General features: G+C 48.2%; 1 protein-coding gene across 5 annotated transcripts in view; it reads right to left on the bottom strand.

Annotated features, from left to right (window-relative positions):
* Positions 1-20,384, bottom strand: part of LOC129825357 (ena/VASP-like protein) — a 302,481-nt gene that overhangs the window by 3,623 nt on the left and 278,474 nt on the right. For all 5 annotated transcript variants that reach the window (XM_055885401.1, XM_055885398.1, XM_055885399.1 and 2 more), the window contains exons 5-7: positions 14,271-14,335; positions 13,691-13,980; positions 770-876 (exon numbers count right to left, since the gene is read on the bottom strand). In XM_055885401.1, coding sequence (XP_055741376.1) covers positions 770-876; positions 13,691-13,980; positions 14,271-14,335 — 462 coding nt within the window. The remainder of the gene's footprint in view (positions 1-769; positions 877-13,690; positions 13,981-14,270; positions 14,336-20,384) is intronic.

Here is a 20,384-nt window from a genome sequence, read left to right as displayed (position 1 = left end):
TAAGCATTTTATGGTAAGGTGAGCACCTGTTGTATTCGGCGCATGTGACAAATAACATTTGATTTGATTTGAGTAGGCTATAAATATAGCCAGTGCACGGGCGGAGAAGCAAGGGGAAGGAAATATACTTCATAAATATGATTAGGCTATAGTGTACTATATTGCTTTGAAATAAATATTGATCATTCATATTTGTCAGTTTGAAAATCGTCCAACTCCTAAAAGGTAGGGTATAAAATGTAGCTAATTGTAAAGTGCAAGTCTCTCCAACTCTGCTCTCTTCAAACTATGTCTACCCTATTAGCTGATATAGCCCAGTAATACAGATAGCCTGATTTAACGGACTATGTGAGAATCTCTGTTAATTTAATATATTTCTTAGGTTATTTTTCCGCATTTTGATATTCCCTATAGGGCCTAAAATCGCTGCGACCATGGCTACCAAGTGAGCTGCGTCACATACGCCTAAAATAACATTGCAGGACCGCAGTTGGGTTCGGGACCAGTTCTTGCGGTAGTGGGTAGGAGCCGGACAGAAAGCCACTGGGTGTGGGAGGGTGCCGCATGAAAAGCTGCGGGTGCGGGTGGGAGCGGGATTAATAAATTAGTCCCGCACAGACTTGTAGTTCTAACTCTATGCTCTGAATAGGAATGCCTGCTCTAGCTTTTTTAACTCTATGCTCTGAATAGGAATGCCTGCTCTAATGTTTCTAACTCTATGCTCTGAAAAGGAATGCCTGCTCTAGTGTTTCTAACTCTATGCTCTGACCTCCGCGCCAGCAGAGCGTTCATCTCCTCCATCAGTCCTCCGCTGCCACCACTTGTCCGGTTGGCTTCGTTTTTGGTCCCCGATCCTGAAGAGTTAGAGTCCTCAGGCTGGAGAGAGAAGAGCGAGACACACACAGTATCTTAAGAGAAGATAGGACAGAGAGTGTTATGTAACCTAGTTGTAAGGGGGAAAGGAAAGGGAAAGGGGGATACCTAGTCAGTTGTACAACTGAATGCATTCAACTGAAATGTGTCTTCCGCATTTAACCCAACCCCTCTGGAGCACCAGTTAATGGTCTAAAGGGGCTTCCTTAACCTATTTCATCTCCACTGATATGAAAGAGCTGGGCTTGGTGAACATTGTGCTTTTACCTATCCTATGTTGAGATCAGTGCAGATGAAGGAAAGAAGAGGAGGAGATAAGGTGACTTTAGACCAGTGGTCACCAACCTTTTCTGAGTCAAGATCACTGTCACAGTCAAAAAGCAAGCTGAGATTTACCGCTCACAACTTAACATTAACCTAATAAAAATGCAGTTCTGTAGGAATGAGGCTTCTGCAATAGGCCAAATATATTATCACAGCATATTGGCTCTACACAGTGCTTTGAAAAAGTATTTGCCCCTTCCTGATTTCTTATTTTCTTGCACATTTGTCACACTTAAATGTTTCAGATCATCAAACAAATTTTAATATTACACAAAGATAACTCAAGTAAACACAAAACACAGTTTTTAAGTGATCATTTTATTTATTAAGGGAAAAAAGCTATCCGAACCTTCATGGCCCTATGTGACAAAGTAATCCCCCCCCCCCCCCCCTTGATAAATCATGAATTTACTGTGGTTAATCAACATTTTTTGGAAAGCTGAGTTAAATTTCACTAGCCACACCCAGGCCTGATTACTGTCAGAACTGTTGAAACAAGAAATCACTTAAATAGAACCTGTCTCACAAAGTGAAGTATACCAAAAGATCTCAAAAAGCAAGACATCATGCTGCGATCCAAAGAAATTCAGGAACAGATGAGAAACAAAGTAATTGACATCTATCAGTCTGGAAAGGGTTACAAAACCATTAAAGCTTTGGGACTCCAGAGAACCACGGTGAGAGACATTATCCACAAATGAGGAAATTTGGAACAGTGGTGAACCTTCCCAGGAGTGGCCGCCCTACCAAAATTACCCCAAGAGCGCAGCGACGACTCATCCAAGAGGTCCCAAAAGAACCCACAACAACATCTAAAGAACTGCAGGCCTCACTTGCCTCAGTTAAGGTCAGTGTTCATGACTCAGTCATAAGAAAGAAACTGGGCAAAAATGGCATCCATGGCAGAGTTTCAAGGCGAAAACCACTGCTGACCAAAAATAACATAAAGGCTCGTCTCACTTTTGGCAAAAAACATCTGGATGATCCTCAAGACTTTCGGGAAAATATTCTGTGGACTGACGAGACAAAAGTTGAACTTTTTGTAAGGTGTGCGTCCCTTTACATCTGGCGTAAAAGTAACACAGCATTTCAGAAAAAGAACATTATACCAACAGTCAAATATGGTGGTGGTAGTGTGATGGTCTGGGGCTGCTTTGCTGCTTCAGGACCTGGACGACTTGCTGTGATTGATGGAACCATGAATTCTGCTCTCTACCAAAACATCCTGAAGGATAATGTCCGGCCATCAGTTTGTGACCTCAAGCTGAAGCGCACTTGGGTTCTGCAGCAGGACAATGATCCAAAACACACCAGCAAGTCCACCTCTGAATGGCTTAAAAAAACAAAATAAAGGTTTTGGAGTGGCCTAGTCAAAGTCCGGACTTGAATCCGATTGAGATGCTGTGGCGTGACCTTAAAAAGGCGGTTCATGCTCGAAAAACCTCTAATGTGGCTGGATTAAAACCATTCTGCAAAGAAGAGTGGGCCAAAATTCCTCCACAGCGATGTGAAAGACTCAATGGCAGTTATCGCAAACACTTGATTGCAGTTGTTGCTGCTGAGGGTGGCACAACCAGTTATAAGGTTTAGGGGGCAATTACTTTTTCACATAGGGCCATGAAGGTTAGGACAGCTTTTTTCCTTAATAAATAAAATCATCACTTAAAAACTGCGTTTTGTATTTACTTGGGTTATCTTTGTGTAATATTTAAATTAGTTTGATCTGAAACATTTAAGTGTGACAAATGTGCAATACAATAAGAAATCAGGAAGGGGGCAGATGCTTTTTTACAGCACTGTAAATGCTTGGCCTGCGAATATTGTTCTTCTCAGACAATATTATATTTCCAAACTCTAGCTTTGATAACAAAATAGATCAGTTTGTGTAGCATATGTGAAGCACAGCTGAGTATAAATTGAAATAATTTGCAAATAGCTTTTTTATTTTACTGGACTGGTGATGCCTGCATCTGATGGTCATGGTGCTTACAAGACAACTGGGAACTCGAGAAAAAAAAGATAAAATCATGACGTCAACTGGATGATCGTTCAAAAAAAAAAAGAATCCCAGTCAGATCTTCTTTTTTTCCCCCCCATGAGTTCCCAGTTGTCTTGAATGAACTGAAGTCGGAGACGTCCTATTTACGAGTTACCAGTTGTTTTGAACACGTCATTAGTCTCAGTGGTGAGACTGACCAGAGAGAGGGGACACTGTGTTCCACCTCATGGCAAAACTGGAGTCGCACCGCATCCGCATCTGCCTCATGTTGTTCCTATGACCAGAGAAAGTGAAGTATTCATCCATATTTAAATAGACACAACGAGCTGCTAATAATAATAGAAACGCAGTGCTATCAATACACTTGGCTACTATTTCATTGCAGCTACAGCGGGAGTGGTAGTATCAGGGGCGCAACTTTCACTGGGAATGAGGGGGACATGACCCCCCCACCACACACACATTCTGAAATAGCATTTTTGTCCCCCCAGGGGTTTCAGTGTGGACCATGCGGACGTCTCAGAGAGGTCGGGTAGGCTGTTTGGCGGTATCAGACGGCTGGATTTAGGACCCTGCGGGCACCACAGAGCGTAGGAACAGAGGCAGCTGTTGTCTGTGTGTATTGTGCTTTTTCTCCGAGTTGTAAAAGCAAGCAGAGCAGAAACTGGCTACTCCTTATTTGACTGATGTAGCTGGCAAGGTAGCTGATGTTTGACTTAACATAAAACATTTATTTATTCCTAGTGCTGAGTTAGTAGTGTAACTGACATGTAACGTTAGTTAATGCATTACATGTTTCATCCCCTCTCGACTGAGGTTCTGTCTGAAGTGCATGAACTAGCTAGTTAGCTAGCTAGTAGCTACCACAGCCAGTTCAGCTCTAGCTATCTGTCAGGAAGCAGTATCTTTCAGCTGTTGTGTGTATGGAAATGCTTTGTAGACTTTGTCCCGTTTCAACAGAAGTAAATTAACTTGGCTAATTTTGCCAGTTGATGTACAGTGCATTCGGAAAGTATTCAGACCCCTTCACTTTTTCCACATTTTGTTACATTACAGCCTTAATCTAAAATGGATTTTAAAAATGATAATTTCATCAATCTACACACAATACACACCATTTTTGCAAATGTATTTAAAATAAAGAACAGAAATACCTTATTTACATAAGTATTCAGACCCTTTGCTATGATAATCGAAATTGAGCTCAGGTGCATCCTGTTTCCATTGATCCTCCTTGAGATGTTTCTACAACTTGACTGGAGTCCACCTGTGGTAAATTCAATTGATTGGACATGATTTGGAAACGCACACACCTGTCTATATAAGGTCCCAGAGTTGACAGTGCATGTCAGAGCAAAAATCAAGCCTTGAGGTCGAAGGAATTGTCCGTAGAGCTCCGAGGCAGCATTGTGTCAAGGCACAGATCTGGGGAAAGGTACCAAAAAATGTCTGCAGCATTGAAGGTTCCCAAGAACACAGTGGCCTCCATCATTCTAAAATGAAAGAAGTTTGGAACCACCAAGACTCTTCCAAGAGCTGGCCACCCGGCCAAACTGAGAAATCGGGGAGAACCTTCCAGAAGGACAACCATCTCTGCAGCACTCCACCAATCAGGCCTTTATGGTAGAGTGGCCAGACGGAAGCCACTCCTCAGTAAAAGGCACATGACGGATGTGGCAGGGCTTGAAACCCAGCCGCGAGCTGTCCAGTGACGCGAGCCTACCAGACGAGCTAAATGCCTTTTATGCTCGCTTCGAGGCAAGCAACACTGAAGCGTGCATGAGAGCACCAGCTGTTCCGGACGACTGTGTTATCACGCTCTCCGTGGCTGATGTGAGCAAGACCTTTAAACATGTCAACATTCACAGGATGTGTACTCAAAGCATGCGCGGACCAACTGGCAAGTGTCTTAAATGACATTTTCAACCTCTCCCTGACCAAGTCTGTTTCAAACAGACCACCATAGTCCCTGTGCCCAAGAAAGCGAAGGTAACCTGCCTATATGATTACCGCCCCGTAGCACTCTCCCTCACTCTCCCTCAAATCTCTCCCTCAATGTGAGCAAGACAAAAGAGCTGATCATGGACTATAAGAAAAGGAGGGCCGAACAGGCCCCCATTAACATCAACAGGGCTGAAGTGGAGCGGGTCGAGGGATTCAAGTTCCTTGGTGTCCACATCACCAACAGACTATCATGGTCCAAACACACCATGGCAGTTGTGATGAGGGCACAACAACACATTTTCACCCTCAGGAGACTGAAAAGATTTGGCATGGGTCTCCTAATCTTCAAAAGGTTCTACAGCTGCACCATCGAGAGCATCCTGACCGGTTGCATCACCGCCTGGTATGGCAGCTGCTCGGCATCTGACCGTAAGGAGCTACAGAGCGTAGTGCTTATGGCCCAGTATATCAGCGGGGCTAACCTTCCTGCCATCCAGGACCTATATACTAGGCAGTGTCAGAGGAAGTCCCAAAAAATTGTCAAAGACTCCAGTCACCCAAGTCCATAGACTGTTCTCTCTGCTACCGCACGGCAAGCGGTACCGGAGCACCAAGTCTAGAACTAAAAGGCTCCTTAACAGCTTCTACCCGGTTGCATCACCGCCTGGTATGGCAACTGCTCAGCATCTGACCCTAAGGTGCTACAGAGGCTAGTGCTTATGGCCCAGTACATCACTGGGGCCAAGCTTCCTGACATCCAGGACCTATATACTAGGCGGTGACAGAGGAAGTCCCAAAACATTCTCCAGTCACCCAAGTCAGACTGTTCTCTCTGCTACCGCACGGCAAGCGGTACCGGAATGCCAAGTCTTGGACAAAAAGGCTCCTTAACAGCTTCTACCCCCAAGCCATAAGACTGCTGAACAATTAATCAAATGGCCACCCAGACTATTTACATTTAACCCCCCCCCCCCCCCTCCATTTGTTTTTACACTGCTGCTACTCGCTGTTTATTATCTATGCATAGTCACTTTACAAATTACCTCGACTAACCTGTACCCCTGCACATTGATTCGGTACCGGTACCCCCTGTATATAGACTCATTATTGTTATGTAATTGTCTGGTGTTACTTTTGGATTTTTTTCACTAGTTTATTTAGTAAATATTTTCTTAACTCCTTCTTGAACTACATTGTTGGTTAAGGACTTGTGAGCAAACATTTCACGGTAAAGTATACACCTGTTGTATTCGGCGCATGTGACAAATACAATTTGATTTGATTTGACAGCCCGCTTTGAGTTTGCCAAAGGAACCTAAAGGACTCAGACCATGAGAAACCAAGATTGAACTCTTTGGCCAATGCCAAGCATCATGTCTGGAGGAAACCTGGCACCGCTCATCCCCTGGCCAATACCATCCCTACTGTGAAGCATGGTGGTGGCAGCATGATGCTGTGGAAATGTTTTCAGCGGCAGGGACTGGGAGACTAGAACTTGAACCCAATCGAACATCTCTGGTGAGACCTGAAAATAGCTGTGCAGCGACGCTCCCCATCAAATCTGACAGAGCTTTAGAGGATCTGCAGAGAAGAATGTGAGAAACTCCCCAAAAACAGGTGTGTCAGGCTTGTAGTGTCATACCCAAGAATACTCAAAGCGGTAATCGCTGCCAAAGGTGCTTCAAAAAAGTACTGAGTAAAGGGTCTGAATACTTATGTAAATGTGATACTTCCATTTTATTATTTTTAATACATTTGCAAAAAATTCTAAAAACCTGTTTTTGCTTTGTCATTATGGGGTATTGTGCGTAAATCGAAGAGGGAAAATAACAATGTAACCATTTTTAGAATAAGGCTGTAACGTAACAAAATGTGGAAAAGGTCAAGGGGTCTAAATACTTTCTGAATGTACTGTACCATTAGAGTTAGCTAACAGTTGGTTAACGTTAGCTGGCTCACTGACTTTAGCTATCAGTTTTGCCTCAATCACACTAGACCTGAATCAAACGATGAAACCAGCTGCCAAACGATTAAAGACCGATATTCTGACGTCTTTTGACAGCGCAATGTGAGTCAGTATAGCAATGTAACATTATTGATCTGCCAGTTTCCCTAGCTAATTCCCTACTTTGCTCACACTGACACAATATAAACAGCTCTACAGGCTTCACTGTCATGGTGCACAGTCAGTACACAACATTATGCTCATCATCTCTCAGCAGGATCAGATGGTGACAGGTGTTCCAGCAGGGTCAGACAGCCAGGGAAGACTAGTCTACGGAGCTCAGGTGAATTTTTAATTATATTAAATAACCAGTGAATGAATACAAAGTTCCATCTTGAGTTGATGGTCATTTCTATTATTGAAGCATTATATTAGATTCAATGTATAAATGTACACCAAGGTAATTCTTTGTCATGCTTTATAGCAGGATCAGATGGTGACAGGGGTCTGAGCAGGGTCAGGCAACCATGGAAGACCAGTCTGTGAAAGCTCTGAGGTGAACTTTTTCAGATACATCAATATATTCTCGCTAAGCAGCGAAAACTGGACAAGCCAGAGGCTTCAAAGATTGAAACTATTTTAACTTCTTATGGCTGGGGGCAGTATTGAGTAGCTTGGATGAATAAGGTGCCCAGAGGTGCCCAGAGTAAACTGCCTGCTCCTCAGTCCCAGTTGCTAATATATGCATATTATGAGTATATTTGGATAGAAAACACTCTGAAGTTTCTAAAACTGTTTGAATGATGTCTGTCAGTATAACAGAACTCATATGGCAGGCAAAAACCTGAGAAAAAATCCAACCAGGAAGTGCGAAATCTGAGGTTGTTCAATTTTCAACTCAGCCCCTATTGAAGATAAAGGATACAAGATACCGTCTGACAAACCTCTAAAGTTGATTTCCAATCCAAACTGTTGATACAGGCTTTTCCCAATGACACAAAACATGCCAAACAAAAATAAGACACTATTGATATGTTAGAATGTCCTGTCATCTCAGACATAAATTACTGCAGTTTAAGACCATCCATAGAACGTACTATATGCCAGTAAAACTGAATATCATACACTGTAATTCCTCTACTAGATGTGTAAAACACAAAGGTGGACATATTTGCATAGTATGTTACTCTCTTGTGAAGGCTGGATGAATTCAGGCAAAGTGTATGTTCTTTTATCTCAGTATGTCTACAGGTTCTCCCTTCTCCCTGTTTTTTTGTTTGCTTGGAAATGTTGATACTGGAGACTGTTATCAGAAGAAACGGTGTAACCTAGCATTTATAGCGGCTAAGAAATACATTGCATTAATTGGTTATCCTCCCACAATGTCACAATATATGGCAGAAATGTCAAGTTATGTATCACTAGATTTGATTTATTAAAGAATTAAGGGTATACTGAGCAACTTTCATAAGGTCTGGATGCCTTATATGGAATACTGTACGACAAAAGGAGTCTGTGATGAAAACACGTCAGGGAGAAACCTATTTAGGCCCAATCCCTAGCTGCTGGGCTGCACAGTCCTGGCACTGGGGGTCTGCCGTACTGTTCTCACTCTGGCCTTGGCCTAACACACCTGAAACCAATAGTAAAAGAGCTCTACAGTACTATTAGGCCTATGATATGAATTATAGTGCCCTCTGTCATTATTGGGACCATGAAGAATTCTTTCTTCTTTTGGCTCTAATATTCCAAACGTTTGGATTTTAAATCAAACAATGACTATGAAATTAAAGAGTAGACTGTGAACATTAATTTGAGGGTATTTTCATCCATATCAGGTGAACTGTTTAGATTTTTTTGTCGCAGTCGGTGTTCCAATTCATCCCAAAAGTGTTCGACGGGGTTAAGGTCAGGGCTCTGTGCAAACCAGTCAAGTTCTTCCACACCAATCTCAACAAATCATTTTTGGATGGACCACGCTTTGTGCACGGGGGCATTGTCATGCTGAAACAGGAAAGGGCCTTCCCCAAACTGTTGCCACGAAGTAGGAAGCACGGAATGTCATTGTATGCTGTAGCGTTAAGATTTCCTTTCACTGGAACTAAGGGGCCTAGCCCGAAACATGAAAAACAGCCCCAGACCATTATTTCTCCTCTACCAAACTTTAGAGTTGGTACTATGCATTCAGGCAGGTAGCGTTCTCCTGGCTTCCGCCAAACCCAGATTCGTCCGTCGGACTGCCAGATGGTGAAGCATGATTCATCACTCCAGACAATGCGTTTCCACTGCTCCAGAGTCCAATGACGGCAAGCTTTACACCACTCCAGCAGACGCTTGGCAATGCGCATGGTGATCTTAGGCTTGTGTGCGGCTGCTCGGCCATGGAAACCCATTCATGAAGCTCACAACAAACCGTTCTTGTGCTGACGTTGCTTCCAGAGGCAGTTTGGAACTCAGTCGGTAGTGAGTGTTGCAACCGAGGACAAATTATTTTTATGTGCAACGTGCTTCAGCGGTACCATTCTGTGAGCTTGTGTGGCCTACCACTTCGTGGGTGAGGTTGTTGCTCCTAGACGTTTCCATTTCACAATAACAGCACTTGCAGTTGATAAGGGCAGCTCTAGCAGGACAGAAATTTGACGAACTGACTTGTTGGAAAGGTGATGACGGTGCAACATCGAAAGTCACTGAGCTCTTCATTCTACTGCCAATGTTTGTCTATGGAGATTGCATGGCTTTGTGCTCGATTTTATACACCTGTCTGCAACGGTGTGGCTGAAATAGCCGAATACACTAACTTGGCCACGTAGTGTACATTATGATTTCGGATAATCCTGAATGAATCGTGAATAATGATGAGTGAGAGAGTTTGATGCAGAAATATCATACCCCCACAACACATTACAATAACAGGGGAGGTTAGCATTTTTGGGGGGGTATGAAATTTGTTCGTCTATACCTTTCTCATTCAGGATTAGCCATAATCACGGTAGCATCCACATTAATGTTGAAGTGTTTAGAAACGTATTCTGTTCTTTATTTACAATAAAAGTAACCTCAAAATGACACCAAATGGGTCATATTAGATTGTGTAGAAATGCCCCAAAGAAATCTGAGGGAGGACCCCATAACCCCCTGCCAGGTTATGTCCCCCCAAATTCTAAAACCAAAGTTGCGCTCCTGGGTAGTATGGAGAAGCGTGTTTTATGTTTTGTAAAAGTGTTGAATCAAAACAGTGTTGACAGTGCAGAATAAAATCATGAAGTCACTCAAAAAAACAGTGGCTGTTTGCTGTATTCTTTGACAGTCTCTCTCTGGTCATGGTTTTAAAAAGTTCTGAAATCTCATGTAAACTAGTATCAAACTTTGCTGGAAGCTGTAGGCGCGGGTGATTTGAGCTATCTGATTGGCCAGCGCAGTAGGCACATTCAATTTAGCTACAGATCTCCCTGTCCGCCAGACAGGCGGAGTTTGTCTTTCCAGACAAATTAAAATGTTACCCTGTGCGCAGTCCACCTACCACCTACAGCGCAACAGAATAAAAAAAAAGAGTGCAAGTCTTTATCGCAGTCTTTATGGCAGGCTTTATCGCAGCCTTTTTCACAGCCTTTTTCACAGCCTTTATCGCAGACTTTATCACAGCCTTTATCACAGACTTTATAGGCAGGCTTTATCGCAGCCTTTATCGCAGCCTTTATCGCAGCCTTTATCGCAGACTTTATCACAGCCTTTATCGCAGCCTTTATCGCAGCCTTTATCGCAGCCTTTATCGCAGACTTTATCACAGCCTTTATCGCAGCCTTTTTCACAGCCTTTTTCACAGCCTTTATCGCAGTCTTTATCGCAGCCTTTATCACAGACTTTATCGCAGCCTTTTTCACAGCCTTTTTCACAGCCTTTTTCACAGCCTTTATCGCAGACTTTATCACAGCCTTTATCGCAGTCTTTATCGCAGCCTTTATCGCAGACTTTATAAGCAGGCTTTATCGCAGTCTTTATCACAGCCTTTATCGCAGGCTTTATCGCCGTCTTTATCGCAGCCTTTATCGCAGACTTTATCGCAGCCTTTATCGCAGACTTTATCGCAGCCTTTATCGCAGCCTTTATCGCAGCCTTTATCGCAGCCTTTATCGCAGCCTTTATCGCAGACTTTATCGCAGCCTTTATCGCAGTCTTTATCACAGCCTTTATCACAGCCTTTATCACAGCCTTTATCACAGCCTTTATCGCAGACTTTATAGGCAGGCTTTATCGCAGCCTTTATCGCAGCCTTTATCGCAGCCTTTATCGCAGACTTTATCGCAGCCTTTATCGCAGACTTTATCGCAGCCTTTATCGCAGACTTTATCGCAGCCTTTATCACAGCCTTTATCGCAGACTTTATCGCAGCCTTTATCGCAGCCTTTATCGCAGACTTTATCGCAGCCTTTATCGCAGCCTTTATCGCAGCCTTTATCGCAGACTTTATCGCAGACTTTATCGCAGACTTTATCGCAGCCTTTATCGCAGCCTTTATCGCAGACTTTATCGCAGACTTTATCGCAGACTTTATCGCAGACTTTATCGCAGACTTTATCACAGCCTTTATCGCAGCCTTTATCGCAGACTTTATCGCAGCCTTTATCGCAGCCTTTATCGCAGACTTTATCGCAGTCTTTATCGCAGACTTTATCGCAGCCTTTATCGCAGACTTTATCGCAGCCTTTATCGCAGCCTTTATCGCAGCCTTTATCGCAGACTTTATCGCAGACTTTATCACAGCCTTTATCACAGCCTTTATCGCAGACTTTATCGCAGACTTTATCGCAGACTTTATCGCAGCCTTTATCGCAGCCTTTATCGCAGACTTTATCGCAGCCTTTATCGCAGACTTTATCGCAGCCTTTATCGCAGTCTTTATCACAGCCTTTATCGCAGTCTTTATCACAGCCTTTATCGCAGTCTTTATCACAGCCTTTATCGCAGACTTTATCGCAGCCTTTATCGCAGCCTTTATCGCAGCCTTTATCGCAGACTTTATCGCAGCCTTTATCGCAGTCTTTATCGCAGCCTTTATCGCAGTCTTTATCACAGCCTTTATCACAGCCTTTATCGCAGTCTTTATCGCAGACTTTATCGCAGACTTTATCGCAGACTTTATCGCAGCCTTTATCGCAGACTTTATCGCAGCCTTTATCGCAGACTTTATCGCAGACTTTATCGCAGTCTTTATCACAGCCTTTATCGCAGTCTTTATCACAGCCTTTATCGCAGACTTTATAGGCAGGCTTTATCGCAGCCTTTATCGCAGCCTTTATCGCAGCCTTTATCGCAGACTTTTTCACAGCCTTTATCACAGCCTTTATCACAGCCTTTATCGCAGACTTTATCGCAGCCTTTATCGCAGCCTTTATCACAGTCTTTATCGCAGACTTTATCGCAGACTTTATCGCAGCCTTTATCGCAGACTTTATAGGCAGGCTTTATCGCAGCCTTTATCGCAGCCTTTATCGCAGCCTTTATCGCAGCCTTTATCACAGCCTTTATCGCAGACTTTTTCACAGCCTTTATCACAGCCTTTATCACAGCCTTTATCGCAGACTTTATCGCAGCCTTTATCGCAGTCTTTATCACAGTCTTTATCGCAGACTTTATCACAGCCTTTATCACAGCCTTTATCACAGCCTTTATCGCAGACTTTATCGCAGCCTTTATCGCAGTCTTTATCACAGTCTTTATCACAGACTTTATCACAGCCTTTATCACAGCCTTTATCGCAGACTTTATCGCAGCCTTTATCACAGCCTTTATCGCAGACTTTATCGCAGTCTTTATCGCAGCCTTTATCACAGACTTTATCGCAGACTTTATCGCAGGCTTTATCGCAGCCTTTATCGCAGCCTTTATCGCAGCCTTTATCGCAGCCTTTATCGCAGCCTTTATCACAGCCTTTATCGCAGACTTTATAGGCAGGCTTTATCGCAGCCTTTATCGCAGCCTTTATCGCAGCCTTTATCGCAGCCTTTATCACAGCCTTTATCACAGCCTTTATCGCAGCCTTTATCACAGCCTTTATCGCAGCCTTTATCACAGCCTTTATCACAGCCTTTATCGCAGCCTTTATCACAGCCTTTATCGCAGACTTTATCGCAGCCTTTATCGCAGACTTTTTCACAGCCTTTATCGCAGCCTTTATCACAGCCTTTATCGCAGCCTTTATCACAGCCTTTATCGCAGCCTTCATCACAGCCTTTATCGCAGACTTTTTCACAGCCTTTATCGCAGACTTTATCACAGCCTTTATCGCAGTCTTTATCACAGCCTTTATCACAGACTTTATCACAGTCTTTTCTACAGAAATGTTTGGTGATTGCCTAGGAATGCCTTGAAGATGGACCGGTTGGTGACCACTGTTTTAGACTATTGCTATACACACGCAGTATGTTTTCCTTTGCCATATCGTCACTACTATGAAGCTCATTACGTCTTTACAAACCCACATAGGACGCTCTTACATTCCAATGTCTATGGTGGTCTCAATAGATTGTCTGTATCTATACTGTAGATCACAGTATAGTTATGTTATATATTATGTTATATTGTGATAGGTTTGATTGGCATCTTACTCTATTGACACGGCGCAGTTTGGCTCCCGCGATCATGGCGGCGAGTCCCGTCGGGGCGGGAGCCTCTTCACCCTGTCCGCCTCCAACCATGGGCAGCGGTGGAGGCAGGGGGAGCGGGGGAGCACCTGCCGAGGGGGGAGGTGGGCCAGGAGGGGGAGGAGGCATAGGGGCACCCAGGGAGGGGGGGCCTCCACCTAAAGAGGGAGGGCCACAACCCATGGACATAGGGGGAGGCATGGGAGCTGGGGAGGCTACAGAAAGCACACCAGGATGGCCTTGGAAAGGAGAACCTGGTGAAATTCAGAGAGGGAGAGTTAAAGAGGTCAGAAGACTTTCTTTATAGTGTGTAATGACATTTAACTTAAAACACTGGTAACACATTGATGTGGGGTAAGTCTTAGGTGGAAGTGCAGCAGTGTCTGATTTGAAAGCGAATATGCGTTTAAATCAGGCACTAGAGACACTTGATAATGCCAAATTTAAAGACGACCTTACATTTTTTCAAAATGTACTTAAAAAATGTAAAGGTTACAAAAAAAGTATGTAATTGTTCAGTGGGTTGAGTTCAGCATTTTCTCACCTGGGTTCGAGGATCGTCGTTCCCTCTCCATGTGTGCCTGCTTCTGCTGCTGCTCCATAACCTGTCTAGAGAGACAAGACACACAGTCAGTCAGTCCACCTCCATTATATGACGATCATAGCACAGTCAAACAGGCACACAGAAAACCTTAGAGCCTTATTGCCAAATAAAGCAGGGACATTATGACACACAGTCAGTGAGTCACATAGATAACAGTATTTCAATTGTATAAGTATATACCACAGTCAGCCAGCCTACAACCCTCCAGTTTTCCAGCCCTCCAACCCACCAGCCCTCCAGTTTCAAACCATTCAACCCTTCATACATCCAGCCCTCCAACCCTCCAGTTCTCAAACCCTCCAACCCTCCAGCCCTCCAGTTTCAAACCATTCAACCCTTCATCCATCTAGCCCTCCAACCCTCCAGTTCTCAAACCCTCCAGCCCTCCAAACCTCCAGTCCTTCAGCCCTCCAACCCTCCAGCCCTCCAACTCTCCAGCCCTCCAGCCCTCCAACTCTCCAGCCCTCCAGTCCTTCAGCTCTCCAACCCTCCAGCCCTCCAACTCTCCAGCCCTCCAGTCCCCCAGCCCTACAACCCTACAGCCCCCCAGCTCTCCAGTCCTCCAGCCCTACAACTCTCCAGTTCTCCTGTTCTCCAGCCCCCCAGCTCTCCAGCCCTTCAGTCCTCCAGCCCCCCAACTCATCAGCCCTCCAGTCCTCCAGCCCCCCAACTCTCCAGCCTTCCAGCTCTCCAGCCCTACAACTCTCCAGCCCTCCAGTCCTCCAGCCCCCCTGTCCTCCAACTCTCCAGCCCTCCAGTCCTCCAGCCCCCCAGCCATACAACTCTCCAGCCCCCCAACTCTCCGGTCCTCCAGCCCTACAGCTCTAGAGCCCTACATATTTCCAGCACTACAGTCCTCCAGCCCTACAGCCCTACAACTCTCCAGCCCTCCAGTCCTCCTGTTCTCCAGCCCTACAACTCTCCAGTCCTCCAGCCCTCCAGCTCCCCAGCCCTACAACTCTCTGGTCCTCCAGCACCCCCAGCCATACAATTCTCCAGCCCTCCAGTACTCCAGCCCCCCAGTCCTCCAACTCTCCAACCCTCCAGTCCCCCAGCCATACAACTCTCCAGCCCTCCAGCCCCCCCCAACTCTCCGGTCCTCCAGCCCTACAGCTCTAGAGCCCTACAACTCTCCAGCACTACAGTCCTCCAGCTCTCCAGTCCTCCTGTTCTCCAGCCCTACAGCTCTCCAGCCCTACAGCTCGCCAGCCCTACAACTATCCAGCCCTCCAGACCTACAACTCTCCAGCCCTCCAGTCCCCCAGCCACACAACTCTCCAGCCCTCCAGCCCTCCAGCTCTCCAGCCATACAACTCTCCAGCCCTACACCCCTCCAGCCCCCCAGCCCTACAACTCTCCAGCCCTCCAGTCCTCCAGCCCCCCAGCCATACAACTCTCCAGCCCTCCAGTCCTCCAGCCCCCCAGCCATACAACTCTCCAGCCCTCCAGCCCTCCTGTTCTCCAGCCATACAACTATCCAGCCCCCCAGCCATACAACTCTCCAGCCCTCCAGTCCTCCATCCCTACAACTCTCCAGCCCTACAACTATCCAGCCCTCCAGTCCTCCAGCCCTACAACTATCCAGCCCTCCAGTCCTCCAGCCCCCCAGCCCTACAACTCTCCAGCCCTCCAGTCCTCCAGCCCTACAACTCTTCAGCCCTCCAGTTCTCCAGCCCCCCAGCCATACAACTCTCCAGCCTTCCAGTTCTACAGCCCTACAACTATCCAGCCCTCCAGCCCCCCAGCTATACAACTTTCCAGCCCTCCAGTCCTCCTGTTCTCCAGCCATACACATCTCCAGCCCCCCAGCCATACAACTCTCCAGCCCTCCAGTCCTCCTGTTCTCCAGCCATACAACTGTCCAGCCCTACAACTCTCCAGCCCCCCAGCCATACAACTCTCCAGCCCTCCAGTCCTCCAGCCCCCCAGCCCTACAACTCTCCAGCCCTCCAGTCCTCCAGCCCTACAACTCTTCAGCCCTTCAGTTCTCCAGCCCCCCAGCCATACAACTCTCCAGCCTTCCAGCTCTACAGCCCTACAACTCTTCAGCCCTACGGTCCTCCAGCCCCCCAGCCATACAACTCTCCAGCCCCCCAGCCCTACAACTCTCCAGCCCCCCAGCCCTACAACTCTCCAGCCCTACAACTCTCCAGCCCTACAACTCTCCAACCCTCCAGCCCCCCAGCCCTACAACTCTCCAGCCCTCCAGTCCTCCAGCCCTACAACTCTTCAGCCCTCCAGTTCTCCAGCCCCCCAGCCATACAACTCTCCAGCCTTCCAGTTCTACAGCCCTACAACTCTCCAGCACTCAAGTCCTCCAGCACTACATCTCTACAGCCCTACAACTCTCCAGCCCTCCAGCCCTACAACTCTCCAGCCCCCCAGCCATACAACTCTCCAGCCCTCCAGTTCTCCAGCCCCCCAGCCCTACAACTCTCCAGCCCTCCAGCCCCCCAGCTATACAACTTTCCAGCCCTCCAGTCCTCCTGTTCTCCAGCCATACACATCTCCAGCCCCCCAGCCATACAACTCTCCAGCCCTCCAGTCCTCCTGTTCTCCAGCCATACAACTCTCCAGCCCTACAACTCTCCAGCCCCCCAGCCATACAACTCTCCAGACCTCCAGTCCTCCAGCCTCCCAGCCATAAAACTTTCTAGCCCTCCAGTCCTCCTGTTCTCCAGCCATACAACCCTCCAGCCCTCCTGTTCTCCAGCCCTACAGCTCTCCAGCCCTCCAGCCCTACAACTCTCCAGCCCCCAGTCCTCCTGTTCTCCAGCCCTACAGCTCTCCAGCCCTCCAGTCATACAACTCTCCAGCCCTCCTGTTATCCATCCCTACAGCTCTCCAGCCCTACAACTCTCCAGCCCTACAACTCTCCAGCCCTACAACTCTCCAGCCCTACAACCCTACAGCCCTACAACCCTACAGCCCTACAATTCTCCAGCCCTACAACTCTTCAGCCCTTCAGTTCTCCAGCCCCCCAGCCATACAACTCTCCAGCCTTCCAGCTCTACAGCCCTACAACTCTTCAGCCCTACGGTCCTCCAGCCCCCCAGCCATACAACTCTCCAGCCCCCCAGCCCTACAACTCTCCAGCCCCCCAGCCCTACAACTCTCCAGCCCTACAACTCTCCAGCCCTACAACTCTCCAACCCTCCAGTCCTCCAGCCCCCCAGCCCTACAACTCTCCAGCCCTCCAGTCCTCCAGCCCTACAACTCTTCAGCCCTCCAGTTCTCCAGCCCCCCAGCCATACAACTCTCCAGCCTTCCAGTTCTACAGCCCTACAACTCTCCAGCACTCAAGTCCTCCAGCACTACATCTCTACAGCCCTACAACTCTCCAGCCCTCCAGCCCTACAACTCTCCAGCCCCCCAGCCATACAACTCTCCAGCCCTCCAGTTCTCCAGCCCCCCAGCCCTACAACTCTCCAGCCCTCCAGCCCCCCAGCTATACAACTTTCCAGCCCTCCAGTCCTCCTGTTCTCCAGCCATACACATCTCCAGCCCCCCAGCCATACAACTCTCCAGCCCTCCAGTCCTCCTGTTCTCCAGCCATACAACTCTCCAGCCCTACAACTCTCCAGCCCCCCAGCCATACAACTCTCCAGACCTCCAGTCCTCCAGCCTCCCAGCCATAAAACTTTCTAGCCCTCCAGTCCTGTTCTCCAGCCATACAACCCTCCAGCCCTCCTGTTCTCCAGCCCTACAGCTCTCCAGCCCTCCAGCCCTACAACTCTCCAGCCCCCAGTCCTCCTGTTCTCCAGCCCTACAGCTCTCCAGCCCTCCAGTCATACAACTCTCCAGCCCTCCTGTTATCCATCCCTACAGCTCTCCAGCCCTACAACTCTCCAGCCCTACAACTCTCCAGCCCTACAACTCTCCAGCCCTACAACCCTACAGCCCTACAACCCTACAGCCCTACAATTCTCCAGCCCTACAACTCTCCAGCCCTACAGCCCTACAACTCTCCAGCCCTACAGCCCTACAACTCTCCAGCCCTACAACTCTCCAGCCCTACAGCCCTACAACTCTCCAGCCCTACAACTCTCCAGCCCTACAACTCTCCAGCCCTACAGCCCTACAACTCTCCAGCCCTACAGCTCTACAACTCTCCAGCCCTACAACTCTCCAGCCCTACAACTCTCCAGCCCTACAGCCCTACAACTCTACAACTCTCCAGCCCTACAACTCTCCAGCCCTACAGCTCTCCAGCCCTACAACTCTCCAGCCCTACAACTCTCCAGCCCTACAACTCTACAGCCCTACATCCCTACAACTCTCCAGCCCTACAGCCCTACAACCCTCCAGCCCTACAACTCTCCAGCCCTACAGCCCTACAACTCTCCAGCCCTACAACTCTCCAGCCCTACAGCCCTACAACTCTTCAGCCCTACAGCCCTACAACTCTCCAGCCCTCCAGCCCCCCAGCTATACAACTTTCCAGCCCTCCAGTCCTCCTGTTCTCCAGCCATACACATCTCCAGCCCCCCAGCCATACAACTCTCCAGCCCTCCAGTCCTCCTGTTCTCCAGCCATACAACTGTCCAGCCCTACAACTCTCCAGCCCCCCAGCCATACAACTCTCCAGCCCTCCAGTCCTCCAGCCCCCCAGCCCTACAACTCTCCAGCCCTCCAGTCCTCCAGCCCTACAACTCTTCAGCCCTCCAGTTCTCCAGCCCCCCAGCCATACAACTCTCCAGCCTTCCAGCTCTACAGCCCTACAACTCTTCAGCCCTACAGTCCTCCAGCCCCCCAGCCATACAACTCTCCAGCCCCCCAGCCCTACAACTCTCCAGCCCCCCAGCCCTACAACTCTCCAGCCCTCCAGTCCTCCAGCCCTACAACTCTCCAGCCCTACAGCTCTCCAGCCCTACAACTCTCCAGCCCTACAACTCTCCAGCCCTACAACTCTACAGCCCTACATCCCTACAACTCTCCAGCCCTACAGCCCTACAACCCTCCAGCCCTACAACTCTCCAGCCCTACAGCCCTACAACTCTCCAGCCCTACAACTCTCCAGCCCTACAGCCCTACAACTCTTCAGCCCTACAGCCCTACAACTCTCCAGCCCTCCAGCCCCCCAGCTATACAACTTTCCAGCCCTCCAGTCCTCCTGTTCTCCAGCCATACACATCTCCAGCCCCCCAGCCATACAACTCTCCAGCCCTCCAGTCCTCCTGTTCTCCAGCCATACAACTGTCCAGCCCTACAACTCTCCAGCCCCCCAGCCATACAACTCTCCAGCCCTCCAGTCCTCCAGCCCCCCAGCCCTACAACTCTCCAGCCCTCCAGTCCTCCAGCCCTACAACTCTTCAGCCCTCCAGTTCTCCAGCCCCCCAGCCATACAACTCTCCAGCCTTCCAGCTCTACAGCCCTACAACTCTTCAGCCCTACAGTCCTCCAGCCCCCCAGCCATACAACTCTCCAGCCCCCCAGCCCTACAACTCTCCAGCCCCCCAGCCCTACAACTCTCCAGCCCTCCAGTCCTCCAGCCCTACAACTCTTCAGCCCTCCAGTTCTCCAGCCCCCCAGCCATACAACTCTCCAGCCTTCCAGTTCTACAGCCCTACAACTCTCCAGCACTCAAGTCCTCCAGCACTACATCTCTACAGCCCTCCAGCCCTACAACTCTCCAGCCCCTCAGCCATACAACTCTCCAGCCCTCCAGTTCTCCAGCCCCCCAGCCCTACAACTCTCCAGCCCTCCAGCCCCCCAGCTATACAACTTTCCAGCCCTCCAGTCCTCCTGTTCTCCAGCCATACACATCTCCAGCCCCCCAGCCATACAACTCTCCAGCCCTCCAGTCCTCCTGTTCTCCAGCCATACAACTGTCCAGCCCTACAACTCTCCAGCCCCCCAGCCATACAACTCTCCAGCCCTCCAGTCCTCCAGCCCCCCAGCCCTACAACTCTCCAGCCCTCCAGTCCTCCAGCCCTACAACTCTTCAGCCCTCCAGTTCTCCAGCCCCCCAGCCATACAACTCTCCAGCCTTCCAGCTCTACAGCCCTACAACTCTTCAGCCCTACAGTCCTCCAGCCCCCCAGCCATACAACT

The sequence above is a fragment of the Salvelinus fontinalis genome, chromosome 27 (genome assembly GCF_029448725.1).
Source record: "Salvelinus fontinalis isolate EN_2023a chromosome 27, ASM2944872v1, whole genome shotgun sequence".
Taxonomy (NCBI): Eukaryota; Metazoa; Chordata; class Actinopteri; order Salmoniformes; family Salmonidae; genus Salvelinus; species Salvelinus fontinalis.
This window is presented reverse-complemented; position numbering and strand designations above follow the sequence as displayed.